The sequence below is a fragment of the Copadichromis virginalis genome, linkage group LG18 (assembly GCF_057382275.1).
Source record: "Copadichromis virginalis isolate Kocher_CV1m ecotype Utaka linkage group LG18, C_Virginalis_male_GT1.1, whole genome shotgun sequence".
Classification (NCBI taxonomy): domain Eukaryota; kingdom Metazoa; phylum Chordata; class Actinopteri; order Cichliformes; family Cichlidae; genus Copadichromis; species Copadichromis virginalis.
Window position 1 is genome coordinate 13,541,192 of NC_140635.1, and position 27,836 is coordinate 13,569,027.

The window sequence follows — 27,836 nt, forward strand, 5'->3', positions numbered from 1 at the left end:
GTTTTACGTTTACTGTGAATATTAACATTTATAACGTGTGGTAACGGTTGGGCTCGTGACACCTCGTTTCAACTGTTGCGTTAACAGCAGGTATCAGTAACGGCTCATAACGACTGCAGGACTTGGAAGTGATTTCCACGATTGTAAAACGGGAAACAAAATACTATTTTTTACTTAAAACAAAACTGGCACAAACATGTGCCCAACAGAAAGCTACCATTTCTCGAATGACCACGCTTTGGTAAGGGCAGAATATATATATATATATCAAAGGTTAGAATTATATAAGTAAGATATGACCTCGATAACAAGTCTCCAACTTGTAATAAATAATCCAGTTAGCTCGTTCAGATGGCAGTAAAGCTAAAAGACTAAAGAAAGAAGAACGTTTTATTAATTATATTATCTTCAGTGCCACTTTGATTGAAAAACAGTTCTGTTTTACTGATACAATTTTAATTAATACTTTGCTCAGCCCTAGACCATCACACTACCACCACCAAGTGTGTGTGATTTTCCTTTAATGGTGCTACATTAGTTTTATGTCAGATGTAATGAGACACAAACCTTCAAAAAAATGTACTATGTATTTTACAAGAGTCTTGTGGCTCTTCAGGATGTTTTTTTTTAAATGTTTGTGTCGTTTGTTTGTTTTTTTTGTTTGGTAAATGTGAGACAAGCCTTTGTGTTCTTGTGGTCAGCGGTGGGTTTTTTTTCATTGAAACTCTTCCATAGGTGCCATTTTTGTTCAGTCTCTTTGTTATTATTGACCCTGACCCTGCCTGAAGCAAGTGAGGTCTTGAACTAATTTGCTGTGCCCGCCACTCCTTGAAAGGTTCCCCACTGTTCTAAGTTTTCTCCATTTGTGGATAATGAATCTCACTAAAGTTAAGAAGAAGAAAAAACAACCTTAAAAATGGCTTTGTAACCCATTTCAGACTGACAGATGTCAGTGATATCTTGCTTTTTTTTATATCTTTTAGCCAAATTCACTTTATTCTATTGTATATAGTACTTTACTGTTGTTGTATAGTATGTTATTCTAGGTTATCTTATCCTATTCTGTTGTGTTTTTCTTAACTTATACTGCTCTTAAACTTAAACGTACTCTCTGTTGTAACCAAAAAGTTTCCCACGTGTGGGACTAAAAATGGTTTATCTTATCTTATCTTATCTTATCTTATCTTATCTTATCTTATCTTATCTCATCTTTGTCAGACAGATTCTTAAATGGAAATGATTCAAATGGTCTGACAGTAAGCAGGCCTGGGAGGAACTAGTGAAATTGATCTAAGCTTTCCACAAAATGAAGTTTGGATAGCTTTTTCTATTAATAAATTATAAAATAATTTAAAAACTGCTTTGTATATTTACACGGGTTATCTTTGTCTAATATTAAAAATCTTTGATGGCCTGAAACATGAAAATGTGACAAATATGCAAAAAAAAAAGAGGAAGAGGCAAATACTTTTTCACTGTGTTCTACTTTGGAGTTAGTTAGTTATTGATTTTCATAACATTTCATTAATTTTTTTTTCTCCAGGCAGAATAAGTTGAAGAGTCACTGAGTTTTTCAAACATCAAGGAGGCGAGTCCTCCTGCCAAACAATACGATGGAAGAAGTTAGCCAAAATACAAACGAGGCTGGATGTCAGGTAAATTGATAATGGGTTTAATGAAACCTTACTGACATCAACCACTTTTGTTGTCAGAGCAGTTACAATTACTACAATTAACATCTATTGTATTTCTCAGGCCAAATATAAGGAGGCAAGAGAAGAGCGAAAAAAGCTCCTCACCCCTGCACACAAGTATATCATTGACATCTTGGCTGAGAGACTGGCCCTATCGCCAACAGATGTAGAGGAGTTTATTTTAGATTCGTCTTCTGTGAGTTTTTCCCATATACTTTGACAAAGTATGTTCAAAATTCTATCCGGATATACTTTTATTGCACTGGCAGTGTATTTAGGATGATTGATATACTGAAAAAAGAAGCCACTGTCAATCACTTTTCTGATGATATTGCATGGCAGCAATCAGAGATTACTTTTCTGTGTTTATAATTCCATCAATTTTGATCCCGACACCACTGACTGTATGCCCAAATAATAGCAAAGCCTGCACCGTGTTTTACAGGTTGTGGACACTCACCGTTGTACCGCTCTCCTGATTGCCGTAGATACTAACAACAGTTTTAATCATTTCATATTTATCATTCATCACTCTGTAAAACCTATTGCCACTGATTTTCAGAGCAGTTTTTGTGTAATTTTGCGTACCTTAGCCTTTTCTTCCCTGTTTCCTTTAATTAAGAATAGCTTCTTGACAGCCATCCTTCTACTGATCCCATTTCTGTTGAGGCTTCAGTGAAAAATAGATAGATTAACTGAAGGACCAAGTTTTCAGTTAATAGTTCACTGAGAATCAAATAGGTGGTGCAAAAAAATATTGTATCCTTGTCAAACCTTGTCCAAAAATTATGTGTTTTTGGACAGGCTGATAATAACAAAACATACAATTTTAAATCGGTTCTTTATGTCGTCTAAGTCGTCTATTATGTATAGACACAGTCCTGGTTCATCCACTGAGTTAAGTCTTTTACCCTTTAGTGATTCATAGGTCAGGGATCAACAAACAAAGAAATCGTTTCTCGGAAAATGGTCTGATGCAAGGACTTGACTAGAGAAGACAGTCAATGTCAACAGAAAAGCTTTGAAAAGACTTTCAGAAAGTCTGGAGAACTATTGCTCAAGGCAACCTTAAAAAAATACATGAGCATTTGGCTCCTTGGAAGCAAAATATCAAAAGCAAAAAATATCATAATCAGAAGTGTATATTTTGGCTGCTGCAAGTACAACTGGAACACGCAAAAGTCAAAACATCTCATTCATTTCACATGTTATATTGTCTATGTTGATATGGCAATTATGGTTTAAACACATCTGATATTATACAGTTACACATTTTTCATTTCACAATTTTTTGTCTTTCTTTTTCCTTCTTTATCATGAATAGCTGGCTGCTTTTGATCAGTTTTTTGCCGAAGGAGGTTGCAAAACCATTTCCTTTGTGTATCAAGAATCTGCAGCGCCAGGACCAGGTTGGAATAAATCTCGACTCCAGTATTTGACTGTCACATGTTATCCTGCTTATTTTTTTTATTTCATACTAAGTAATACTGACCACTAATTTAAAACAAACTAAGATTAGAGTATTTTACTTTTCTGATTTTCAAGGCCAGTCATAATTGGAGTTTTTACCAAGTTCATGTGATCATTAATGATTTTATCCCTGTGCTGGTGAAATATCCTAGTTTTAGCAGAAAAAATTAAGATCTGTTTTATGTGTCATTTTCATTTTTTAATTTTCTTCGAAAATTATTTATATTTTATTGCAGAGTGTGGTCGCTCATATCCTGGTGCTGTAAAAGGAGAAAAAACACTGAGGCTGTTTATGCCCGATTTGTCCCAAATATCCCTGACAGGTATTTGCTGCTACTTTATACGGACAAGAGAGGACATAGCTGTGAATTCTGAAAACGTACATGAGGTAAGAGGGTACTGAATTTGTATGGTGGTTTGTTTCTATAACTATTATATAATTAAAATATCCATATACAGTATCTCACAAAAGTGAGTACACCCCTCACATTTTTGTAAATATTTTATTGTATCTTTTCATGGGACAACATTAAAGATATGACACTTTGATACAATGTAAAGTACTCGGTGTACAGCTTGTATAAGAGTATACATTTGCTGCCACCTCAAAATAACTCAACATACAACCATTAATGTCTAAACCGCTGGCAACTAAAGTGAGTACACCCCTCGGTGAAAATGTCCAAATTGTGCCCAAAGTGTCAATATTTTGTGTGGCCATCCCAACACTGCTTTAACTCTGTTGGGAATGGAGATCACTAGAGCTTCACAGGGTGCCACTGAAATCCTCTTCCACCCCTCCATGATGACATCATGGAGATGGGTGGATGTTATCATGTTAGAATGCTGTCCTGTGGCTCAGTTTCTGAAGGGAGGGGATCATGTTCTGCTTCAGTATGTCGCAGTACATGCTGGCATTCATGGTTCCTTCAATTAGCTGTAGCTCCTCCGTGCAAGCAGCACTCATGCAGCTCCAAACAGTGACATCCCACCACCATGCTTGACTGTAGGCAAGACACACTTGTGTTTGTACTCCTCACCTGGTTGCCGCCACACATCCTTGACACCATGTGAACAAAATAAGTTTGTCTTGGTCTCATCAGATCACAATTAATCCATGTCCTTAGTCTGCTTGTTTTCAGCAAACTGTTTGCGGGCTTTCTTGTTGTAGTACCAGAGTCAGCTTGTAGTCAGTTTTAATCAGTTTTGGGTTGCTTTTAATCTTCTTTACTTTGTTAGTTTTCTTTATTGTCTATTATATTGTCTGTTTTATTCACGTTTCAATATTTACCAATGTATTTGATCTTTTTTTCATTCATTCATTTATTTTACACTTAATTAATTTTCTTTGTCTGTTTAATGTATGGTTTTTAACTTTTATTACTGTTTTTTACTGGGAAGCACTTTGGTCAATCATGTTGTTTTTAAAGTACTTTATCAATAAAGTTGGATTGAACACCAAATTCAACACACCTTCCGATTTGCACCTGAGACACTAGGAAGGGAAAATGGCAAATTGGGCACAATTTGGACATTTTCACTTAGCGGTGTATTCACTTTTGTTGCCAGAGGTTTAGACAATAATGACTGTGTGTTGATTTAAAGGGGACAGGAAATTTACACTGTTGTACAAGTTGTACACTGACTACTTTACGTTGTATCAAAGTGTCATATCTTCAATGCTGTCCCATGAAAAGATATGACAAAATATTTTTTAAAAATGTGAGCGGTGTGCTCACTTTTGTGAGATACTGTCTAATAATATTATGATTTGTGTTTTTATTTACATTTGTCCAAACCATTTTAGAATCGGAATGGTATAAAAAAAACTAATATTTTTTTAATATAAATTTAAACAAAATGTACAATTTTTTCCATATAAATCGTTATAAAATCATATCTAACAACCTAACAACCATATATATAATATAGATATGTGATTTTATAACCATTCCAGTTCTAAAAAGGTTGGGACAGTGTGTAAAATGTAAATTAAACAGAAATCATAATCTCATTAGTTTCATAAGCCCATACTTTATTCACAATAGAACATATAAAACATATCAAATAAAAGTCCCACTTACTTCCAAGCGGATGTCAGAATTTTCTTTATATGCTGAAAGAAAATGGTTTATCTGTGAAAAAAATCCAATTTAAACACACAATAAAGTGTTTTAAATTCACAGGACAGCAATATGGTAGTTTTCATTGGACATACAGACATGATTTAGGATCTGGGTTGGAAATTATTTTTAAAAACCTAAGTGTGCATTTTATATGTCTTTGTGTTCACTGCTCAGAAAAATAAAGGGAACACTTTTACAAAACATTGTAATTCCAAGTCGATCACACTTCTGTGAAATCAAACTGTCCACTTAGGAAGCAACATTTACTGACGATCAATTTCACATGCTGTTGTAGAAATGGAATAGACAACAGGTGGAAATTACAGGCAATTAGCAAGACATCCCCAATAAAGGAGTGGTTCTGCAGGTGATGACCACAGACCCAACAGCAGGACCGCTATCTCCGCCTTTGTGCATGGAGGAGCATGAGGAGCACTGCTAGAGCCCTAAAAAATGACCTCCAGCAAGCCACAAATGTGCATGTGTCTGCTCAAACAGTCAGAAACAGACTCCATTGGCAGTGGGCCACTAATGGTGTGGGGTGGCATTTCTTTGGGGGGGCCGTACAGCCCTCCATGCGCTCGCCAGTGGTAGCCTGACTGCCATTAGGTAGCGAGATGAGAACCTCAGACCCCTTGTGAGACCATATGCCGGTTTCTCCTAATGCAAGACAATGCTAGACCTCATGTGGATGTCAGCAGTTCCTGCAAGATGAAGGCACTGATGCTATGGACTGGCCCGCCCGTTCCCCAGACCTGAATCCAATTGAGCACATCTGGGACATCATGTCTCGTTCCATCTACCCCAGAATGTCCAGGAGTTGGCGGGTTCTTTAGTCCAGGTCTAGGAAGAACTTTCTGAGGAGACCATCCGCCACCTCATCAGGAGCATGCGCAGGCGTTGTAAGGAGATCATACACGCACGTGGAGGCCACACACACACTACTGAGCCTCATTTTGACTTGTTTTAAGGACAGTACATCAAAGTTGGATCAGCTTGTTGTGTGTTTTTCCACTTTAATGTTGAGCGTGATCTGATTTCCATTGATAATTTTTGTGTGATTTTTGAGCACATTCAACTACTAAAAAACAAAGTATTTAATAAGAATATTTAATTCATTCAGATCTGGGATGTCTTATTCTTGTGTTCCTTTTATTTTTTGAGCAGTTTATGTAAGATAAGATAAGGCTTTATTGATCCCATGGCGGAGAAATTCTTGCATCCACATAATAATTCTTGTGTTCACATAATAATTCTTGTGTTCACATAATAAACATCACATAATAAACTTGTCACTTTTCAGCATTCCCTGTATTAGTTTAGGAAAAAGCTAATATGATCTAACCCTCCTTCCTTAACATATTTTTAAATCTTGAGGTCACATTTGACATCCAACCGTTTCACTAACATTATAAAACAATCTGACGTCCACACCTATTTACAATGTAACTGTACTGTAGAAAATAAATCTGTTTAAAATACTTTGATTTATATCACAGATGTTTTGGCTTTGGTTTTTATGACGTTATGGGTGACTTGTCTCCATACTTTGTAGGAGATCTTTTTTGCAGTAGTTGATGCCAGAGACGGCCTCCTGAAAGGAATAAGGAACACTTACAACTTTCTACTGCCTGCTCTCGATGCACCACAAAACTGGGGCACTATAGAGTCCAGACATGGAGTAAAATGTAAAGAGAACTTAATGTACACAATAAAACGCTGTCTTGACTCCTTAGAAGGTAAAAAAAAATGCTTCTTCAGAACAACATACTGTAGCTAAATGGCTGGTTTTAATAATTTAATAATTTTGTACTTTGTTATGTTTGTCCTGCAGAAATCCATATAAGCAACAAGTACATTGTTCATCTGACTACATTCACACATATTGACTTCTCTAAACTGGCCAGCCTAAATGATATGAAAACTGCAGCTGCCAACTGTGAGATGGTCCATCAACTGGAAAAAAATCTTTTGCAGTGGTGCAAGGAAATTGAGCAGGTTTGTTAAATCATTCAAACGCACAAGTGAAGTGCAGCCTATGAACCCGTGGCTTCAAGGAATACAGTTTACTGGCCAGAGATGATGACTTCATAAATGAATGGTATAAAATATTGTTAGTATGAGAGAAAGGAAATGAAAGAAGAGACTGAAAAGGAAAAAAAGGAAAAGAAAAACTTGCTGTAGTGGCTTGCTGTAGAGTACTGACTGAATTAATGTAACCTTTTCGGTGTACATCAGGTCCTCATAGAGAGTGATCAGCTGAGAAAAGGAGCTGATTCAGAAGGGCCACTGAGTGACTTAGAGCACTGGAAAGGAATGTCTATAAGGTTCAACTCTATCATCACTCACATCAAAAGCCAAAAGTGCAAGACAGCGGTGATGGTGCTCCATATTAGCAGATCCAAAACTGTAAAGGTACTCATTCTCAGTGTCAGTCACACTATTATAGTATTTTTTTATGTCCACTGTTTAATGTAAGATAATACTTGGCAGTATAATGTATATACTGGTATACTGTAACAACATTATTTGTTGCACGATATAATTTTTTTAATTACCACACCTCTGATATACCTCTGATATACCTATTTCTAATCTTGTTCACATGTGTCCAAAAATGCAAAGTCAGTAGGTCACTTCAAACATATGCTCAATGAATAAAACTCTTTCAATAAAAATCTCATGTTCTAAAATCAGCAAAGGGAAACATTTTATTGTAGGTTGGTGTCAGACAGCTCCTCCACACATAACAATGAAACAACAATGAACAATGAAAGTGAGGCAAACACTAATAGGCGTTTTTCCTCACTAAAAAATAATTTGTGCTACACAGTTTTTAGTATTTTAGTATTTAGTTATTATTCTGTTTTTATGATGCCATTAGGCCCACTTATACAATAATAACTTTGGTATAACAATAACAATATCGAAATCTAAAAATGAATACCTTCAGACATATTGCATCTATAACACTGTGTGCATAGATGCAATATGAAAAACTGAATCTATTTGATATATATAATAAAAATTACATGCAAATTATATAATAGTAAGATTATTCCTGAATGATCAGTAATTACTAATTTTCGCTGTTCTATGATGTATCATGGATCCATAAATGTGATTTGTGTATTTTGCATCGTGACCATATAATTCAGGGGATATTGCCTCCATTTTATGTACAAAAAATATGTTAAAAAATTTAACAATAATAATAATTATGATAAAATCAGAAATTTAAATTACTCCTTGAAACATTTAACAATAAACAAACATTTACAATAAACAACATATATTGTTACCTTCATCACTGTCATAAACATGTACCTCTGTAGATGTGGCGGAAGCTGGATACTAGGATAACAAGGTGTGCCAATGAGGCAAAAGACAATGTGAAATTCCTGAGCACACTGGAGAAAGTTCTTCAACCTCTCTACATCAGTGACCCGGTATGTACAGTCAACAATTCCTTTCCATTAAGAACTTGCAATTGTTAGAATTTTTAGTATTAAATAAAGTTTTACCTCTGAGCCAAACAGTGTTTTTGTTGATGAACTGATGTTAAAGCACAAGCCAAGTATGAAAGCACCTATATCGCATACACAGCTATTTAAAGACATGTATATAAATTGTAAAGCATTCAGGCTGTAAACCAACAGTGTTGGGGGGAAAAGTATGGTCTTTTTTACCAAATGAAGGCAATAACAAACAAATGCAAAATTCTGAGTAGCTATTGCTATGCACTGAATACAGGAGGTCTTTGACAGGTTTTAAAATAGTCTTTTATTTGCCCCAGACTACATCACAACAAAATGATCAAAAATTGCCTATTTACTATTCACTTAGAAACAACGCTAGTATTCAATTCATAGTCCATGTACTATACATTAGTGACCATCTTACATACTGTTTTTTTCTTTTAAATAAATATGGATAATAGCCTGTTAATAGTTCAATTTTTGTACAGTAAAGTTGTTCATTACAAACTTAAGAAATACAAATTATATCAGAGCAAACAATATATTATAAATAATGTGACTATACTTGGTGTCATTTCAGGTTGCCATGATGAAAAATGTGCAAAATGTCATCAGTACTATTCACATGATTTTCAGAGTTTCACTGTACTACAACACGAGTGAAACTATATCTTCACTGTTCATCAAAGTAAGTTTACTTTGTTGGGTTTTTTCATTTCATTCAAAGAACAAACATTTAAGATCCAATTCCCTTTGTACAACATGTGATACTGAAAACTCTTCTAGGTCACAAATCAGATGGTTACAATGTGCAGATCGTACATTACTGACAATGGCAAACGTCTCATATGGGACCAAGATGCTGATAGCATCATCACAAAAGTGCAGGTGACTGTTACACTGTGATTAGTACACATCAGTGTTATTACAGAGGCATGACTACAGCAGTACACAGTTTCTGCTGTTGTTAATCTTTTGTCTTTTGCAGCACTGTACCTCCTTGTACCAGGAATATAAGTCTTGTTTCCAGACAACAAAGATGGAAACAATGGCTGCACCTGGAAAGAGGCCTTTTGAGGTTTCAGAGATGGAAATTTTTTTGAAGTTTTCCAACTTCTGCAAGCAGCTTGAAAAGGTACGGTCTATTTTAATTCCTAAAATATGTATGTCAGTCTTGTCATAATGCTTTGCCATATAACAGTAAGCATTATTTTTTTCTAGATCACACAAATAATCACAGTGTTCAAGACATTTGAATCACTTAACAAGTCCAACATTGAGGGCATTGAGAGTCTAGCCAGACTGTTCAACACTATAGCCATGAATCTGAAAAGAAAGCAGTATGATATGTTGGCTCCAAGGAGTGCTGAATTTGAAGCAGATTTTGTCAAGTTTACAGAGCAAATCTGTTACATTGAGGTATGTATAGTTGTGTACTCATTATGCCTAAAACATGTAGCTGCTGTTTTCCTGTGCATTGTTTAAATCAGGAAGCATCATAAGGGTTGATGATGTTTTCTCAGAGACCTGCAAAGAATTTACATATACACAAAACCACTAATCACAGACATCACTCATTAAGACATGGTCACAACTGAAACATGATAAAGTACTAATGAAGGTTACATTTGTTACCTTTTCTACAGAACCAGCTGCAGACTTTTATGAATTCATGCTTCTCACATGTGAAGACATCTGAGCGTGCCATTCACCTGATACAGCGGTAAGTGTCTATATATGATATTTTAAGCAATTTAATATATCACTGGAAATATTATATTAGAAATATAACATTAAATACTGTAATGATTTGTTATTACTTTGTTTTTTTAAATTTGTAGTTTCCAGAGGCTGAACATTCCCTGCATTAACGCACACGTTCCCCATCTTTTGAGTCATATTCTTCAGCGTTATGTCTCAGAAGTAGAGTTTGTGAGAAAGGTACCTATTTTATTGTTATTCGCTAATGCCATTTAAAATAAAATATAAATGCACAGATTTTGTTTTACAAACTTCCTTTGCAGCACTATGGCAACCACAAAGACAACCCTCCACTTGCTAGGGACATGCCTCCTGTGGCTGGACGAATTGGTTGGGCCAGGCACCTCTTCAAAAAAATAGAGGAACCCATGTTACACATAAAAGTAAGGCTAGATTTCTGTCAGCAAACATTTTAAAGCTACTAGCACTGAAAGATTTTAATGTTGCCTCACTCTGTCATCCTAAACAGGAAAACTCGGACATCCTGCTCAGTCCTCAGGGACGAAATGCAGTCAAAATGTACAATCAGACTGCAGCTTCGTTAGTAAAGTTTGAGTGTATTTACCACCAAGCATGGCTCGAGGAAGTATCGCAGATGAATCATGGTTGGCTTAAATTAAATATATTGATAACCTTGATGGCACACCGTATCTGATTCTGTTAGTATGACTTTACTCTCTGTGTTGTTCACAACAGTCTTAAATGTCGCACTGCTGGTTCGTCACCCAAAGACAGAAAAGCTAGTTGTCAACTTTGATCCTAAAGTAACTGAGGTCATACGGGAGGCAAAGTGTTTGGTGAAGATGGGTCTCCTGGTTCCAAAGCAAGCCTTACATCTTCTCAACATCGAAACAAAACTCAGTGCTGATCACCATCGATTACAGGCAAGTAATAACTATTTAAACAACTATATAAATGATTATTTAACTTAATATAAAATAACTTTATATTATAGCACAGTGGCACGGTGGTTAGCACTGTTTCCGCACAGCAAGAAGGTCCTGAGTTCAATTCCACCATAAGGCCGGGGTCTTTCTGTGTGGAGTTTGCATGTTCTTCCCGTGTTTGCGTGGGTTCCCTCTGGGTACTCCGGCTTCCTCCCACCGTCCAAAGACATGCAGTTTGTGGGGATAGGTTAATTGATCAATCCAAATTGCCCGTGGGAGTGAATGTGAGCGCAAATGGTGGTCTGTCTCTGTGTGTTAACCCTGACAGACTGGCAACCTGTCCAGGGTGTACCCAGCCTCTCGTCCTATAGCTGGGATAGGCTCCAGCGCACCCCGCGACCCTGAAAAGGTTAAGCGGAAGCGAGTGGATGGATAAAACAACTTGTTGTCCTTTTTTTATAGACAATTTTGGAAGATTATGAGTCCACTTGTGAGAAAATACCTGAAGACTTTTCCAGCTGGATGGCTTCAAAAATCAAAAATGTAAGTACATTACAGTAGATGGAGCATTTTGTGGAAGAAATGTCTCAGCTGTTAAACATTGTTAGTTAATGGCAGTGTGAATATGTTTTCCACTGTTCAGGGCTCTAGACTAACTGCCACGGTTTCACTGGAGCACCTAACTTTTTTCTTAGGTGCACCCAAATTTTTCAACCGCATTGCTTAACACCGCAGTTTTGCAAGTTCACTTTTTTTTTAATTGCTGTCCATACAGACAATATTGATTTTTGTAAATAATTAGCTAACAAGCTTGTCAACACAAAGTTCTTTATTTGAGCACAGTTCTACAAGAAAGATGAGTTACTTAAAAAGTGCTGGTGCTTAAAGTGCTTCACTGAACTGAAATTTAAACTTAAAACATCTCAAGATATATTAAATAAAAAGAAAATCTAAATTAACATCTGAACAACTTGATATCTTATGGACTATCGCATGGACTATTGCAGTAACAGGCCCTTGAGATGGCCAACTCCTGTAATTTGGCCTTTTTTCCCCCTTTTTTTTTTCAATATGTCTCTGATGACACCCATATACTGGGCGGCATTATTACTGTACGTGGGGTGTTGTGAAGAATTATTTTGGACTTGAACTTTGGAAATGAACGGAACTTCATTTTTGGCAATATTGTAGACAATGTTAAACTTAATCATCATCTCGGCCTCCTCTGACGACCTGTTTGCTGCTGGCAGTGGGGAGAGGGGAGACTTGGGGAATGCATTTATTGCAGCATATAATGTGTTTTCTGGATACACTGTGCTTTTTCAGCATTTCAATTCAAAATGTGTTAGCACCACAAATGCAGTATTGCCAGGGAGCTTCTTTCCGCACTCATGACAGTAAATGCAGTGCATCATGTTGTCAGATTTACTGTATCTTAGCCAGGGAAACTGGTCAAGCCACTCTCTTTGAAATGTATACACTTTCCCCCTTTTACTTTCAGTGGGCTCTGGCTCGGAGTCGATTGTATGTGGCTCATTATCTGATGCCGTCTCATGACCAGTGTTAGACATTACCCATTACCTGAGAGGTTGATGGCTCTATGTCAGAGCACTGGCTATGAATTTCAGACAGATCAGGCCTTAACTTAACGAAAAAGTTGTCAATTGTTCTTTTCATCTTTTCTCATTACCCACAACTCAATCCATTTCTATCAGGCCTAGGCTACTCACCTCTCTCTATCAGCCTGCACTTTCAAATGTACATACACGTAAGCCTACAGGAATATCTGGACCACAGCCAATCAGAGAGGTCCCTCCCTTGACTATCCCCGATTGGTTACGACCATGATATGGGCATGATGTGTGTCTCTTGTTGACCACACGGAGGCTTTCAGAGTTACGAAGATTTTTTTTTTTTTTTACTTGACCGGCTGGTCGTACTGGTGCGACCTAGGCTTTCTTTAGTCGCACCATTGAGAAATTAGGTCTCAACCCTGCTGTTGCCATGCTTTTTAAAAAAAAAATTTTTTATGGCTGTTGCATCATAATAAGCTTTAATGTCTTTGGTAACTCGCAAGGTTGAATCTGCTCTTCAACATGGGGCAGTGCTGATCACCTGGTCATCCTTACTCCTGGACGAGTTCTTCCAAAGAGTTGACACGGCTTTGTATGAGCTCCAGCATCTTGTGAATAAGGTCTGTTTCTGTGTCATTCATTAAAATTTTCCTTATTGTGCATTTATAATAAGCAAGAACCACATTTCCTTCTTTTTCAGGTGCTAAATATTAGCAAGTTACACATTGATGATGTCCTTAAAGACATCTCAGAGACGGTGCTGATTGAGCTCTCAGATGATCCAACTTCAGTTCAGCATCTGATTGACCATAATAAGGTATGGCCACTCGTACCAAATCAAAACACAAATTTTAGATGTTTATCAACCGAAATGAATTTCATTCTGCTAAAGTCTTCTCCTCATTTTTAATTTGCCTTTACAAATAAGTTGTGCCTTATTCACCAAATACATATCTCAACCTCTTTTTAGAATCTTTGTAAAAAGTGGGCGAAAACATTGAATTACAAATGTAGTCATGTCAAAACAGCAATCAAAGAGCTGGACACTGTTTTAAGTGCTGTTTATGAACCAAAAGGCTACAAGACAGAGGAACCTGTGTCAGGTGATGTCAAGGCAGAGTTTTAAGTGTTGCATACAAGTGAACGCAGCAATTAAGTATTTAAATGTATTTTTTGTATTTCACACTTTCAACACTGTAGTCGGGAGGACCATGACCTTCCCTGGAGAGAGACACACGATTGCTCATGAGGATGAGAGAGGGACTGCAGAAAGTTCATTGAAAGACAAAAATACTAAATTTGAAAAGGTATATTTGTCTAACAACTGTAAAACACTTCTGCTATGTGCAGCTGACCCACTGATTTGCATACAAATTTTAATTTCAGGAGTTTAAGAAGCTTTATGAATCCTTCACTGCAAGGGTACTTGATGCAGTTCTCAAAACAACAAAGTCATCTCTGAACACCTTGAAAAAGAGGATTAGTTGTGCTATGTAAGTATATTTGTGTTAGTTGGTATGTGCTCAGTGCAGTATCATAAGTTAAAGAGAAAGAACTCTTTCATATTTTCATCAATATACTACAGAAGTTACAAGAAATCCAAGCCTCAACCTATGATAGTTCCGCTAATAAAATCTGAAGTCCACCTGGATATACCCAACGTGGTGAGTTTCTACTTTTCTTTCAGTACATGTTCAGGGGGCAGTATTTGCATTGTAGGACAGAGAGATCTGGAATTCTTTGCAAGTTTTGTTGAACAGAAAATCTAGTTTTGATATCTGATATTTGTCATTATCAGGTAATGATTCCCACTTTAGATGAAATCCAGCAGGCCATAAATCAACTAACTGACTCTGTGTTGGAAGTTAGCAAGAGCATTGCCTGGCAGTGGGAGTACACTCCTAATGAAAGGAAGAAAGCAGGTAACTCACCATCAGTATACACATACAGGAGCAAACACACTTGATGCACAAGTTCAAAGAATGACAGCTCCTAAATTAAAGACATCCTTTATTATGAATGAAGATTGTAAATATTAAGCTTATTGTGGGGACTGTGTAAGACATGAAGGTAGTACCTTTCAGAGGTGCCTCTAACTTGCATTCTATCTGAAGGCCACTAGATGGTGATAGTTGTGGTTGCAAATGGACTTCTGGTCCAGTAGAAGTCTGTTTCCCTTTATACTTTCCTGCTGAATTTATGGGCTCACTCACCCATAAAATAACATTTACAAAAGTAAATGTTAAACTTTGAATGAAACTGTCAGCTGCTAGCTGTTAGCACAATCGTTGGTTGTACTTTTGACTGTTTATTTGTGTTTCTGCAGAAAGAGATCATTTATTTAACTTTGTTGTGGAACACAAGGACATCAAAAAACTCGTGGGCATTCTGAAAACAGCAATCAACTCTCAGAAGGGACGAGCAGCCAATGTTCTGAAACAGTTCAATACTTTCAGAGCGATCTGGGAAGAGGACAAAAACGCTAAAGTCAAAGTTAGTTGTCTTTGATTTTCTTTCACCATGACATGTTCCTTGTTGCTTTCATATAGTTATATCATTATCATATCCCTTCTCTTAATTTCTACAAAGGAATTCATGGCAAGCAAACCATCCTTGATCCACATTACATCTGAAATCGAACACTATGACTCAGTTGAGCAAGAAATTCAAGCTATCAAGCCTGTTATTGCTTTTGAATCTGTTCATTTAACAACAGGTAATTTTTATTTGTGAGGACCAGGATTGAATTCCATTCTGCTACCACTGGATAATTGGATATTTAGTGTGTTTTATTACACATGTCACATGTAGGTGGTTATTAGTTTGAGAACTGGAGGACTAATGCTAAGTTCCTTTATATACAGGTTCACTGAAAAAGGCCCTAACAGATGAGACAAAAGCCTGGAAGAAACTAATTTGCAAATACCTGAAGGAGCGGTACAAGAAGAAAATGACTGACACACACATACATTTGAACAACTACCTTATACAGCTATCACATCCTGTGGCTAATCTGGAAGATGTACGCTGTACTATGGGGGCCCTGTCTACGCTTCGAGAAGCTGAAATACAGACTGACATGACACTGATTTCCATTGAGGTATCAGTTTCTTAAGTGTATTGTGTAACTGCAGATATTTCAAAGGACTGGCAATAGCACTACACAATAAACAAAGTGATATGAACTGCTGCAGAGTACCAGTAACAACATTAAATAAAGCCCAGAAATTTTTAGTGAAAGACATTTTGAGGATGTAATTTTAATTGTACCTAACTATCTACTGTTACTACTGTTAGTTATAAATGAGAGGCCTGCGTGTTCAGAGTGAGCTAAATGTTGAACATTTAAATATAAGAATGTATTTACAGGAAGCATATGAAATTTTGACAAAATATGAAGCAGAAGAGACCAAAAGAGAAGTAGAAGAAGTGTACAGTCTGAGAGACTCATTCACAATGCTGCAGTCTAAAGCTGTAAGTATTATCATGACATTAATGCCTATTTTGTTTGATGACTTTTTTTTTAAATAAATGTGATCTTGTGTGTTGTAAATGTGATAAGCTGTGATCTTGATTTTATTTTTGATATTGACTTGTGCAGAGATCGGTGCAATATGAGCTTGTTCGTATGCAACCCAAGTTCAAACAAGACCTTCTCGTGAGCGTGGCTATCTTCCAAAAAGATGTTGACACTTATATGGAACAGTTTGATTCTGTGAGTAATCTTAAAAACTGTGTGCGGGTGGTTTTCAATAAATCAATGTATTCATATTAACCTATTCTTCATTTTATGTCTTGTTTTTCAGGAAGGCCCTTTGGTTGTAGGATTAGCTCCACAAGAAGCCAGCCGCAGGCTTCAGATCTATCAGGTGACAGTTTCAATTCTTTCAGTGTGTGAAAATCTATAATCATTCACATAAGTTAGAGGTAAATGATTACTAGATAAGAGAGAGCTGATAGGGCAAGAAAACATCAAAATCATATTTAACAAACAGTCTTGCGAGATTTAATTGTATGTTTTGTTTGCAGGCTAGATTTGAAGAGCTTTGGAGAAACTTCACCACATATACTTCTGGACAGCAGCTTCTTGGCTTACCAGTTACAGAATACAACTGTCTACACAAGAAAAAGTACATCAGCAAAAAAATCAAACCTTGTTCTGTGCTAGAATAACTTTTGCATCTCTATTAATACTATGCTAAGTGTTAACATCTATCACATTATAAAATATATTCAAATATTATGCTTCCTAATGCTTCCTTTAGAAAAGAGCTTGATCTGCTTCAAAAACTCTATGGCCTGTATGATGCAGTGATGAACAAGATTAGTGGGTACTATAAGATACGATGGATACAAGTGGATATTGAAAAGATCAATGGCGAACTTCTGGATTTTCAGAACAGGTTGAGTATATCTGTTATTATAACTTACAGACCTAAAAATTTGTTGTGTAGTGAATGTTTTTTTAAGAGTAGTCATTTTAACAAAAGTTTATTATCCAATTTTTATAGGTGTCGGAAGCTACCCAAAGCACTAAAGGACTGGCAAGCCTTTCTTGATCTAAAAAAGACCATTGATGATTTTAATGATTCGTGTCCTCTTCTTGAAATGATGGCAAACAAGTCTATGAAACGGAGACACTGGGACCGTATTGCACAAGTGACTGGACACCATTTTGAGGTGGAGTCCAGTACGTTTACACTTGAGAACATCATGGAGGCGCCTTTGTTGACGTACAAGGACGACATTGAGGTGTGCTGGCAGATTTGACATTTATAATATACTTCGATTTCAAGATTTTTTATAGATTTGATTTGCTCATGTGTATGCACCATCCCAAGTTTGGCTTTTTGTATTTGTAGGACATTTGCATATCAGCTGTAAAGGAGAAGGATATTGAGGCCAAATTATCACAAGTAAAAGAGCTGTGGTCTGCTCAGACCCTGAGCTTGATGACATTTAAGAGTAGAGGAGAACTGATGCTGAAAGGAGCAGAAACATCCGAGATTCTCACCAACTTGGAGGACAGTTTGATGGTGCTAGGTTCACTGCTGAGCAACAGGTAGAAAAGAATAAACCCCGGCTTATAATTTTGTAACAGATTTTATAAACTTGATCTCCAAGAAACTTTAATACTTTGGAGTAATAAAAGGGCAAGACTGCAAGACCTACCTAACTGTAACAAATCATTCAGCCCAGAAACATTAGTAGTGACAAAGATTAGTTTGGGTGTAATCATTCAAGATGTGAAATATCCACACATATTCCCATTTCTGCAATGTCTTAAAGAACTTAACAAGCTTTGTCTGCTTTGTACAGGTACAGTACCTTCCACAAAGCAGAGATCCAAGATTGGGTCTTCAAGCTTTCAACATCATCTGAGGTCATTGAACAGTGGGTTATAGTGCAAAACTTGTGGGTCTATTTGGAGGCTGTGTTTGTTGGGGGCGATATTGCCAAAGATCTGCCACAGGTACAGTTCATTAATTCTGCCCTGTGGCCTGAAAATAACAATTTTGAAAGCATCCTTAAGTAAATGCTAACATAAAAATGTTTCCATTTGCAGGAAGCAAATCAATTTCAGAATATTGACAAGTCTTGGACTGAAATCATGCGGCGAGCACAAAAGGTCCCAAATGCTGTGGAGTGCTGTGTAGGTGATCCCTCTCTGCGAGAAAAGCTTCCAGATCTTCAGAAACAACTAGAGCTCTGTCAGAAATCTCTTGCAGGGTAATTTTTTTGGCACCATCCTTGTTTTAGTTTGCGTCTTTCTGTTGGTTGCAACAGTGGAGGGTAAAAAGAAAAGCAGAAAAGTAGTTCAGTCTTTAAAAAAATTTACATGACATTATTTAACTATTTAGTTAATTAGCTTTTTACTCAAGCACTTTTTATGCAGTATAATTACTCCTTTTCTACCCCTTTTTGTCCTTTTGTCACCCACAGATGCTTTGCAACAAAAAGAAAAGCATTGAATAAATGGGCCCCATAATTATAACAATACTTCTGTGTTCAATGTGTACACTGCAGATGATATGATCTTGTTTCACAGGTATCTTGAGAAAAAGAGACTCTTGTTTCCACGGTTCTTCTTTGTGTCTGATCCTGCCCTTTTGGAAATCCTTGGACAAGCCAGTGATTCTCACACAATTCAGGTCAGAACATTCACTGCCACTGTAAGAAACTTAAATTTAAATAAAAAGTATAAAACAATGTAATTATACTGCTACTGCAAAAGGCCTAATTTGTTTGTCTGCGTAGATATGTTAAAAACTCATCTTAGCAAATAAGAAATACAATTTAAATTTGGAGTTTTCATGGGCAAAGAATGAGACGATCAGGATAGAAATATTAAGAAAATGGTTTGTGTATTGAAATCTGATTTCTTGGGTTTTGTTTATTTTTCTCTCTCTCTTTTTTTTCTTTTGGGTTTTTGATTTTGGGTAAAATAGCAAAAATAATTGTAGATGCATTTGTTTTTCAGGCACATCTTCTTGGAGTGTTTGACAACGTAAAAGAAGCTGAGTTTCACACAACAGAATATGACAAGATCATAGCTGTTATTTCACAAGAAGGGGAAAAACTGCCGGTATTTAATGCTATTTGCATTTTCAGTTTAGAGCTATAATACAACTATATGTTGAATTGCATTTGTTACGTTTAGTGCAAATAACTTTTGCAAGCGGTCAACAGAGTCAAATTCAAATTAAAGTTAAATTTATATCAGATTGCTATTTTCTACAGACAAGTGTAGGGTACAATAAATAGATATTCAAAAAGAATAAGGTTCAATTGAGGCTGTCAGCAAATATTTTTCCAATTTTTATCACAGGTGTGGTACAACATAGCAAATGTGTTTCTGTGTTTTCAGCTAGAGAGTCCTGTAATGGCTCAGGGAGAAGTTGAGATCTGGCTTAGGAAGCTTTTGGTGCAACAACAGGCTTCACTGCACTCTGTTATCAGAGCTGCAGATCTAGAGATAGACGATGAGGAGTTTGATCTTCTTGCTTTTCTCAACAGATTTCAAGCACAGGTAGGAAGACTGAATTGTGGCTGTTAGTAAAATCTTTTTCATGAGTTTTTAAAATATTTTGTTCATTTAAGTGTAACAGAGATTTTTTTTTTCTTCCATCTGTAATACCAACCGCCATTTAGTAGTGTTTAAAGGGATTCAAGATTTTAAAGATTTGAGACGTTACTCTCTCGTTACTAAGATTAAACTATCCAGCAACATGACTGTTTGTTTTCATGTCACATTTCCTTCTTGCCTTTATCAGTGGCAGAGGCAGCTTAACAGATCTCATGGTTCTTTTTCATTCTTTTTCCAACGTTTGTAAAATAACAAGTATGGATATCTTTGACAGTAGTACCTTTCATGTAGCATCATATTTCTACCACTTTACCTGTATGTACTATACATGACGCATCTTTTCGTGTATTGTTTGATTCGTACTTTTTAGGTGGGCTTGCTGGGAATCCAAATGATTTGGACAAGAGATGCAGAGAAGGCCCTGCACCATACAGAAGATGACAAGCACATCATGTCTCTTACCCAAAAGAAATTACTGAGTCTGCTCACTACACTCATCAAGCAAACAACCTATGACCTCAGCAAATTTGACAGAGTCAAATATGAGACACTTGTCACAATTCATGTGCACCAGACTGATATATTTAATGACCTAGTGAGTTTTTTGTTATTTTTTTATTTTTGGATAAATGCTACTTGTCCATATCTACTATCACAGATAACTTTTTATTATTAAACTGTTATGGTCAACCATTCCTCTTCATGTCCTGCTTTTTCCTCAGGTGAAAAAGCGTATAAAATCTGTAGGCGACTTCGAATGGCTGAAGCAGAGCAGGTTTTACTTCAGGGGCTACCTGGATAAGGTCATTGTGTCTATTACTAATGTTGACTTCATTTATCAGAATGAGTTTCTAGGCTGTACTGATCGTCTGGTCATCACTCCACTGACAGACAGGCAAGTAAATAATGAGATTTTGTTAATTACTTTTTATATAGATTTAAGTACTAAGGTACATTCATTAACCCCTTCTTGTTTACCTAGGTGCTACATCACACTAGCCCAAGCTCTAGGTATGAGTATGGGAGGAGCCCCTGCAGGACCGGCTGGAACTGGGAAAACTGAAACTACCAAAGACATGGGTCGCTGTCTTGGCAAGTATGTTGTAGTGTTCAACTGCTCTGACCAGATGGACTTCAGAGGACTTGGAAGGATTTATAAAGGTATCCTAAGTAATTAATCAAATTATCAGATATCTTAGAAAATGTATTGTGTAGCATTTTCAGTGGGAGAAACATTTCATCTCTCACCCAAGTGACTTCTTCAGTCTTGACATCCAGGTGAGCCGAATCAACTTTCTGGGATTTCCTTACCTGGATTAATGAGCAAAACACTCAGATTTCATTTTATCTTATGCTGCTCATAGAAAGATTTTGGTTCTAGGTTCAAATCTACGAGGGTCTTCAGTTGTGTTTGCATGTTCTGTTACTCAGATTTCCCAGCTGCTTTTCACATTCCAAAAATATGCACATTTGGTAAATTGTTCATTCTTTTTCAGGCCTCGCGCAGTCAGGGTCCTGGGGTTGTTTTGATGAGTTCAACAGAATCGACCTGCCAGTGCTCTCTGTTGCTGCTCAGCAGATCTACATAGTTCTGACGGCACGCAAGAACCAGAAGAGCACATTTATTTTTACTGATGGAGACACTGTGGATCTGAATCCAGAGTTTGGCCTGTTTATCACTATGGTAAGATACAGGATTTATATGTTTACTAGGCAGCAGATGTTTAGTATGAATATAATAAAACATGTTGTCACTCAATACATAGAATCCCGGATATGCCGGTCGTCAGGAACTTCCTGAAAATTTAAAAGTGCAATTCAGGACGGTTTCTATGATGGTGCCAGACAGACAGGTGGGTAAAGATTAGTTTTTCTAGGGAGAAATATTGTCTGTTTTGTTTAAGTTCTAATTCGTTTTCACTATTGCCTTTGACAGATCATCATGAGAGTTAAGCTAGCCAGTTGTGGATTCAATGAAAACATCATCTTAGCCCAGAAGTTTTTTGTTCTTTATAAACTGTGTGAAGAACAACTTACAAAACAGGTAATAATCCTGTGGCCAGTTTAGTTCCTATAATAAGCAATTATTAACCCTCTAAAGCTAAGCTCTTGCTTTGTTAGGTCCACTATGACTTTGGCCTGAGGAACATCCTGTCCGTGTTACGAACACTTGGGGCTGCTAAAAGAGCACGGCCTGATGACACAGAATCCAGCATTGTCATGAGAGTGCTGCGTGACATGAATCTGTCTAAACTGGTATGACACAAACCTAGTGCTAAAGGACAGCAGTCAAATATTTGACAGTAATGTGTGTGTGTGTATGTATATATATATATATATATATATATATATATATATATATATATATATATATATATATATGTAATGTGCATGTGTTTCAGGTGGATGAGGATGAGTCACTTTTCCTCAGTCTCATCAATGACCTGTTCCCTGGTATCCAGCTGGATAGTAGCACATATGCTGAACTTCAGGCAGCAGTTGCCCATCAAGTGCAGTCAGCCGGTATAATCAACCATCCTCCCTGGAATCTCAAGCTTGTTCAGGTACCATCTGCATGTTCATCTGCTGTTGTTATTTGGATTTTGTTTGGAAATAACTCTTTCTTACTGATACATCACTATCAGCTTTATGAGACTTCACGAGTGCGCCATGGGCTGATGACTTTAGGACCAAGTGGAGCTGGGAAGACCACAGTCATCAACATTCTCATGCGAGCTATGACTGAATGTGGATACCTGCATAGGGAGATGCGCATGAACCCCAAAGCAATCACTGCTGCGCAGATGTTTGGCCGTCTTGATGCAGCCACCAATGATTGGACAGATGGGATATTTTCCACACTATGGAGGAGGACACTCAAAGCTAAGAAAGGTTTATGATACAATATTTAATGAATATTCGCACACACACACAGATATATATATATATAATTTTTCATTTCTTTAAAATGTGAACACTTCAGGGGAGTTCATATGGATTGTGCTTGATGGTCCTGTCGACGCCATATGGATTGAGAATCTTAATTCTGTGTTGGATGATAACAAAACACTGACCTTGGCTAATGGTGACCGCATCACAATGTCACCATGTTGCAAGTTGGTGTTTGAGGTGCACAACATGGATAATGCCTCCCCTGCTACAGTGTCCCGGGTGGGTATGGTCTTCATGAGCTCATCAGCTCTCAGTTGGAAACCCATACTCAGGGTAGGCTTGTTTTTTGAAATTTTCCATTCAAAAACTGTTTGGAGAAAAGAATCAGTGCTGCTGTTACAATACTGTATTCAGATGGAATGTGGCCTTTATGTTTTAGGGATGGGCTAACAAGCGCAATGCAAAGGAAGCAGAAAGTATTTTAAGTTTATATGACAAGATATTTGAGGATGCTTACTTGTATATGAAGCAGAACCTTAAACCCAAAATGGAGCTTTTGGAGTGTAACTATGTAATGCAGGTATGTATTCTGACAAATGAGAAGAAATTGATGATGCTTCTAAATTAATTAGAAATATTGAATTGTCTCATTATGTTCCACCTTCAGTCTGTGAATCTGCTGGAAGGCCTCCTCCCAACCAAGGAGACAGGAGGCTTTGCTGGTAGCAAACACCTTGAGCGTCTCTTTGCCTTCTGTCTGATGTGGAGCCTTGGAGCCATTTTGGAGTTAGATGATAGAGACAAACTAGAGACTTACATCAGAGGTCATGAAAGCAATATTGATGTTCCTCCAACACGGCCAGGGGAAACTATGTTTGAGTACATGATTGGCACAAATGGTAAAAACATTTTATACAATACATAAACCCCCTATGCTGTCTTTTGCATTTTGAAATGTAATTACTATAAGAGCTTCATCTTTTATTTCAGGTGATTGGTGTCATTGGAACAACCATGTGGGTGATTATATCTATCCAACTGACCATTTGCCTGACTACACTTCTATTCTTGTTCCCAATGTGGATAACACAAGAACTTCTTTCTTGCTGGATACCATTGCTAAACAACACAAGGTCTCCTTTAAAATATGAATATTAAATAAAAGAGCATATGTTTATCCTTGGTATGTACTTCTGTTACAGTTAAATTTTGTGTATAAATAGGCTGTGCTGCTCATTGGAGAACAAGGAACTGCTAAAACTGTGATGATAAAAAGCTACACAAAAAAATATGATCCTGAGACAGACCTATCAAAGACGCTGAACTTCTCATCTGCAACAGAACCCCTAATGTTTCAGGTAAAATGTAACCTATAAAATGTTCTTTATATTTATCTTTATCAAATTCTATATGGCTTTTTGTTAGTAAAAGCTTTTTTATATACATACATATACAGCGAACAGTGGAAAGTTACATTGAGAAAAGAATTGGCAGCACCTATGGACCCCCAGGAGGACGCAGGATGACAGTCTTTATTGATGATATAAACATGCCAGTTGTCAATGAATGGGGAGATCAGGTATTTATATATATATGTATATAATATATTTATTTTACAAAATACACAAAACAGCAAATATACTGTTTACTATTTCATGTTGCTTCCAGTCTTAGTAAAGTTTGATTTAGACTTCTCTGGGAAATCTACATCATAACTTAGGACATAACCAAAAACACGTAAATGCATAAATGCATTTTTAGAAGGTGCATGTCAGGTTATGTGGAAGGTTACGGTGTAGATTTTCCACTGAACAGTAATTCAGGCATAACTCCTTTATATAACTTTCCAAACCAGATCACCAATGAGATAGTTCGACAGATGATGGAAATGAGTGGCATGTACAGTCTGGACAAACCAGGAGACTTCTCCACTATTGAAGATGTGCAGATACTTGCTGCCATGATTCACCCTGGTGGTGGGAGAAATGACATCCCTCAAAGACTCAAGAGGCAGTTTACTGTCTTTAACTGTACTCTGCCATCAAATACTTCAATTGATAAGATCTTTGGTAAGTACCTCAAAATTTGTTTCCCCTCATTACTAGTTGTATCAACAAATAGATTATTTTGATGCAATTTTTTTGCAGGTATAATTAGTGGTGGTTACTTCCATGAATGCAGAAAATTCAAGCAGAGCATTTCAGATATGGTTAAGCATCTTGTATCTGCTGGGAGGATTTTATGGCAGTGGACAAAGGTAACTACTTAAAAGATGATGTGAACAGATTATAAAAGTGGATGTATTAATAAAGACATCTTATTCGATGATTTCACATTGAAGGTAAAAATGCTTCCCACACCATCCAAGTTCCACTACATTTTCAATTTGAGAGATTTGTCTCGGATCTGGCAAGGGATGTTAAACATCAAGGCAGAGGAGTGTCATGATATACCTACCCTCTTGGCTCTTTTCAAGAGTGAATGTGCAAGGGTGATTGCTGACAGGTAAAGTTCTCACATCCATCAAATCACTTTATAAGCAGAACAAAGATGCTAAAATTGAAACATCATTTTGCTGTAGGTTTATTTGCTCAGAGGACAGAGAGTGGTTTGAGAAGGGTGTATCCCGGGTGATCCAAGAGCATGTTGAGCCTAGCCTTGTCCCAAAACTTCATCCTGAGCCATACTTTGTGGACTTTCTCCGCGATGCACCTGAGCCAACTGGAGAAGAAGGGGAGGATGCGTGTTTTGATGCCCCTAAAATTTATGAACTGGTAAAAGATTTGTATTTATAGCCACAGTACAATATTGATACAGTTGAACATTGATATAGAAAGCTGTCATACTAATCAGAAAGAAAACGCTCACTTTTTCAGGTGCCAAATTTCAAGTTCTTATCAGAGAAACTAATGATGTATCAGACTCAACACAATGAGATCATAAGAGGCTCGACTCTGGATCTGGTTTTCTTCACAGATGCAATGACTCATCTCGTCAAGGTCAGACTACAAGCCCAACGAATACATTTCCTTTATATCTGGCTACAATTAATGCTGATTTATTGAAGATTTCCAATGCTTTAGATCTCACGAATAATTCGAACTGACCAAGGAAATGCCCTGCTTGTGGGTGTCGGAGGATCAGGTAAACAGAGCCTTACGCGGCTAGCCTCATTCATAGCTGGATACCACGTCTTCCAGATCACATTGACCAGGTAAGAACAGAAAAACTAAAACTTCATTTCAGCTCAATTTAATATTATCAATATGGTGCCAATTCACAACAGTTACCTCAAGCTGCTTATATTATAAGGTAAGGACCTTATACCAGTGGCTCTTAAACTGGGTCCCCTGGAGCCCCAGGGATCCACAAGCCATAGATTGAGGGTCAAAAGCATGATGAAAACACATGGTTGCACCTGGCATGTTATGGCATGTAAACACATGTGCATCATCTGGGGTTTAGCTAATTAGCAGAATTTATAGTGTTTGTCTTCTTCTTAGAACATACAACATGACCAATTTCCTGGATGACCTGAAAGTGCTGTATAGGACAGCTGGGGCTGAAGGCAAAGGCATCACCTTTATCTTTACTGATAATGATATCAAGAATGAGGCCTTCCTTGAGTACCTCAACAATGTTCTTTCATCTGGAGAGGTGGGGATCTTTAAAAAAATTCAGATATATTTAAATCCACAAAAATCCACTTTGATCCAAGCTGAAAGTCAAAATTTAGACCATGTAATTAAAAACTGCCACGTTTGTGGCCATATTTGGTCCAGATGACTTCATAGTGAATTGACTGTTTGCAGGTTTCCAATCTTTTTGCTAAAGATGAGATCCAAGAGATCACCCAGAAGCTAATACCTGTGATGAAAAAGGAGTTTCCTCGTATTCCACCAACTTTTGACAACCTTTACGAGTATTTTATTTCACGGTCAAGAAAGAATCTCCATGTTGTTCTTTGCTTCTCACCGGTACGTCAAAGATTTGTATGCTTGTTTCACAAAAGCAGTGACTCAGATGTTGGGACTTTGTATTGTTTGTTCACCTGTATTGTTTATAATATTACATTAAAGACACACAAAGACATATTTGTATGAGTCTGTGGTGAAGCACATTTTGTCTCACAACCTTGACAGGTGGGACCGAAGTTTCGCTCCCGGTCTCTGAAGTTTCCAGGGTTGATTTCTGGCTGCACGATGGACTGGTTCACCCCTTGGCCAAATGAGGCTTTGGTGGCTGTATCCAATTATTTCTTGTCTGAGTTTAATATGGTTTGTTCTGCTGAAGTCAAAGCGTCTGTGGTGACGGCTATGGGAACATACCATGACAAAGTATCTGTCACATGTGAAAGCTACTTTGAGAGGTAGGAAACACAGAAGATATTTTTATATACATTTAAATGATTTTATATTCATGTATGTAATTTAAATTTTTCTTTTATTTGTATATAATTTATATTTTACATCAATGCAGCATTGTATCTATTATCTTTTAGATTCCGAAGACGAACTCACGTTACCCCTAAATCCTACCTCTCTTTTGTAAATGGTTACAAAACGTTGTACACTGAAAAGTATAACAGCATCAACATACTATCAGAACGCATGAATGTTGGTAAGAAAGTTCAATAGGAAATCTGTAGATGGCATGTATGGATTACTTTGCAAAGATTATTCAGGTAAAAGGGGTTTTCAAATTGTTATTGTTTTCCAGGGTTGGAGAAACTAAAAGAGGCTAGTGAGTCTGTGGCTCAGCTATCCGAAGAACTGAAAGTAAAGGAAAAAGAGCTTGCTGTAGCATCTCTCAAAGCTGACAAGGTAAATAATACATAGTGGTTCCTGTGACCCCCCCTCCCAAAAT

The 27,836-nt window shown here is 37.0% G+C and overlaps 1 protein-coding gene across 4 annotated transcripts in view; it reads left to right on the forward strand.

The window, feature by feature from the left end:
- Nucleotides 1-55: 55 nt before the first annotated feature.
- The window catches only part of LOC146687428 (dynein axonemal heavy chain 8-like), a 37,162-nt gene continuing 9,381 nt past the window's right edge, over nucleotides 56-27,836 (forward strand). The window contains exons 1-67 of one of the 4 annotated variants that reach the window (XM_085439523.1): nucleotides 56-241; nucleotides 1,544-1,655; nucleotides 1,756-1,890; nucleotides 3,019-3,103; nucleotides 3,401-3,552; nucleotides 6,846-7,029; nucleotides 7,125-7,288; nucleotides 7,529-7,705; nucleotides 8,626-8,739; nucleotides 9,350-9,457; nucleotides 9,556-9,657; nucleotides 9,758-9,904; nucleotides 9,991-10,188; nucleotides 10,416-10,492; nucleotides 10,611-10,710; nucleotides 10,794-10,913; nucleotides 11,000-11,135; nucleotides 11,227-11,414; nucleotides 11,880-11,960; nucleotides 13,495-13,611; nucleotides 13,692-13,808; nucleotides 13,962-14,094; nucleotides 14,192-14,298; nucleotides 14,378-14,484; nucleotides 14,577-14,655; nucleotides 14,790-14,913; nucleotides 15,318-15,484; nucleotides 15,581-15,707; nucleotides 15,856-16,091; nucleotides 16,361-16,465; nucleotides 16,593-16,706; nucleotides 16,798-16,860; nucleotides 17,021-17,121; nucleotides 17,257-17,394; nucleotides 17,503-17,743; nucleotides 17,854-18,053; nucleotides 18,311-18,464; nucleotides 18,558-18,721; nucleotides 19,041-19,143; nucleotides 19,473-19,577; nucleotides 19,860-20,021; nucleotides 20,449-20,673; nucleotides 20,801-20,973; nucleotides 21,061-21,239; nucleotides 21,575-21,762; nucleotides 21,845-21,931; nucleotides 22,015-22,122; nucleotides 22,200-22,334; nucleotides 22,481-22,642; nucleotides 22,724-22,970; nucleotides 23,062-23,303; nucleotides 23,410-23,550; nucleotides 23,638-23,869; nucleotides 23,961-24,103; nucleotides 24,194-24,328; nucleotides 24,427-24,549; nucleotides 24,826-25,039; nucleotides 25,118-25,227; nucleotides 25,312-25,475; nucleotides 25,552-25,744; nucleotides 25,847-25,969; nucleotides 26,054-26,184; nucleotides 26,474-26,627; nucleotides 26,783-26,947; nucleotides 27,113-27,339; nucleotides 27,472-27,590; nucleotides 27,690-27,793. In XM_085439523.1, coding sequence (XP_085295649.1) covers nucleotides 1,614-1,655; nucleotides 1,756-1,890; nucleotides 3,019-3,103; nucleotides 3,401-3,552; nucleotides 6,846-7,029; nucleotides 7,125-7,288; nucleotides 7,529-7,705; nucleotides 8,626-8,739; nucleotides 9,350-9,457; nucleotides 9,556-9,657; nucleotides 9,758-9,904; nucleotides 9,991-10,188; nucleotides 10,416-10,492; nucleotides 10,611-10,710; nucleotides 10,794-10,913; nucleotides 11,000-11,135; nucleotides 11,227-11,414; nucleotides 11,880-11,960; nucleotides 13,495-13,611; nucleotides 13,692-13,808; nucleotides 13,962-14,094; nucleotides 14,192-14,298; nucleotides 14,378-14,484; nucleotides 14,577-14,655; nucleotides 14,790-14,913; nucleotides 15,318-15,484; nucleotides 15,581-15,707; nucleotides 15,856-16,091; nucleotides 16,361-16,465; nucleotides 16,593-16,706; nucleotides 16,798-16,860; nucleotides 17,021-17,121; nucleotides 17,257-17,394; nucleotides 17,503-17,743; nucleotides 17,854-18,053; nucleotides 18,311-18,464; nucleotides 18,558-18,721; nucleotides 19,041-19,143; nucleotides 19,473-19,577; nucleotides 19,860-20,021; nucleotides 20,449-20,673; nucleotides 20,801-20,973; nucleotides 21,061-21,239; nucleotides 21,575-21,762; nucleotides 21,845-21,931; nucleotides 22,015-22,122; nucleotides 22,200-22,334; nucleotides 22,481-22,642; nucleotides 22,724-22,970; nucleotides 23,062-23,303; nucleotides 23,410-23,550; nucleotides 23,638-23,869; nucleotides 23,961-24,103; nucleotides 24,194-24,328; nucleotides 24,427-24,549; nucleotides 24,826-25,039; nucleotides 25,118-25,227; nucleotides 25,312-25,475; nucleotides 25,552-25,744; nucleotides 25,847-25,969; nucleotides 26,054-26,184; nucleotides 26,474-26,627; nucleotides 26,783-26,947; nucleotides 27,113-27,339; nucleotides 27,472-27,590; nucleotides 27,690-27,793 — 9,498 coding nt within the window. In that variant the 5' untranslated portion in view covers nucleotides 56-241; nucleotides 1,544-1,613. The remainder of the gene's footprint in view (nucleotides 242-1,543; nucleotides 1,656-1,755; nucleotides 1,891-3,018; nucleotides 3,104-3,400; nucleotides 3,553-6,845; nucleotides 7,030-7,124; nucleotides 7,289-7,528; nucleotides 7,706-8,625; nucleotides 8,740-9,349; nucleotides 9,458-9,555; nucleotides 9,658-9,757; nucleotides 9,905-9,990; nucleotides 10,189-10,415; nucleotides 10,493-10,610; nucleotides 10,711-10,793; nucleotides 10,914-10,999; nucleotides 11,136-11,226; nucleotides 11,415-11,879; nucleotides 11,961-13,494; nucleotides 13,612-13,691; nucleotides 13,809-13,961; nucleotides 14,095-14,191; nucleotides 14,299-14,377; nucleotides 14,485-14,576; nucleotides 14,656-14,789; nucleotides 14,914-15,317; nucleotides 15,485-15,580; nucleotides 15,708-15,855; nucleotides 16,092-16,360; nucleotides 16,466-16,592; nucleotides 16,707-16,797; nucleotides 16,861-17,020; nucleotides 17,122-17,256; nucleotides 17,395-17,502; nucleotides 17,744-17,853; nucleotides 18,054-18,310; nucleotides 18,465-18,557; nucleotides 18,722-19,040; nucleotides 19,144-19,472; nucleotides 19,578-19,859; nucleotides 20,022-20,448; nucleotides 20,674-20,800; nucleotides 20,974-21,060; nucleotides 21,240-21,574; nucleotides 21,763-21,844; nucleotides 21,932-22,014; nucleotides 22,123-22,199; nucleotides 22,335-22,480; nucleotides 22,643-22,723; nucleotides 22,971-23,061; nucleotides 23,304-23,409; nucleotides 23,551-23,637; nucleotides 23,870-23,960; nucleotides 24,104-24,193; nucleotides 24,329-24,426; nucleotides 24,550-24,825; nucleotides 25,040-25,117; nucleotides 25,228-25,311; nucleotides 25,476-25,551; nucleotides 25,745-25,846; nucleotides 25,970-26,053; nucleotides 26,185-26,473; nucleotides 26,628-26,782; nucleotides 26,948-27,112; nucleotides 27,340-27,471; nucleotides 27,591-27,689; nucleotides 27,794-27,836) is intronic. The other 3 variants (XM_085439522.1, XM_085439520.1, XM_085439521.1) reach the window with 3 other exon arrangements.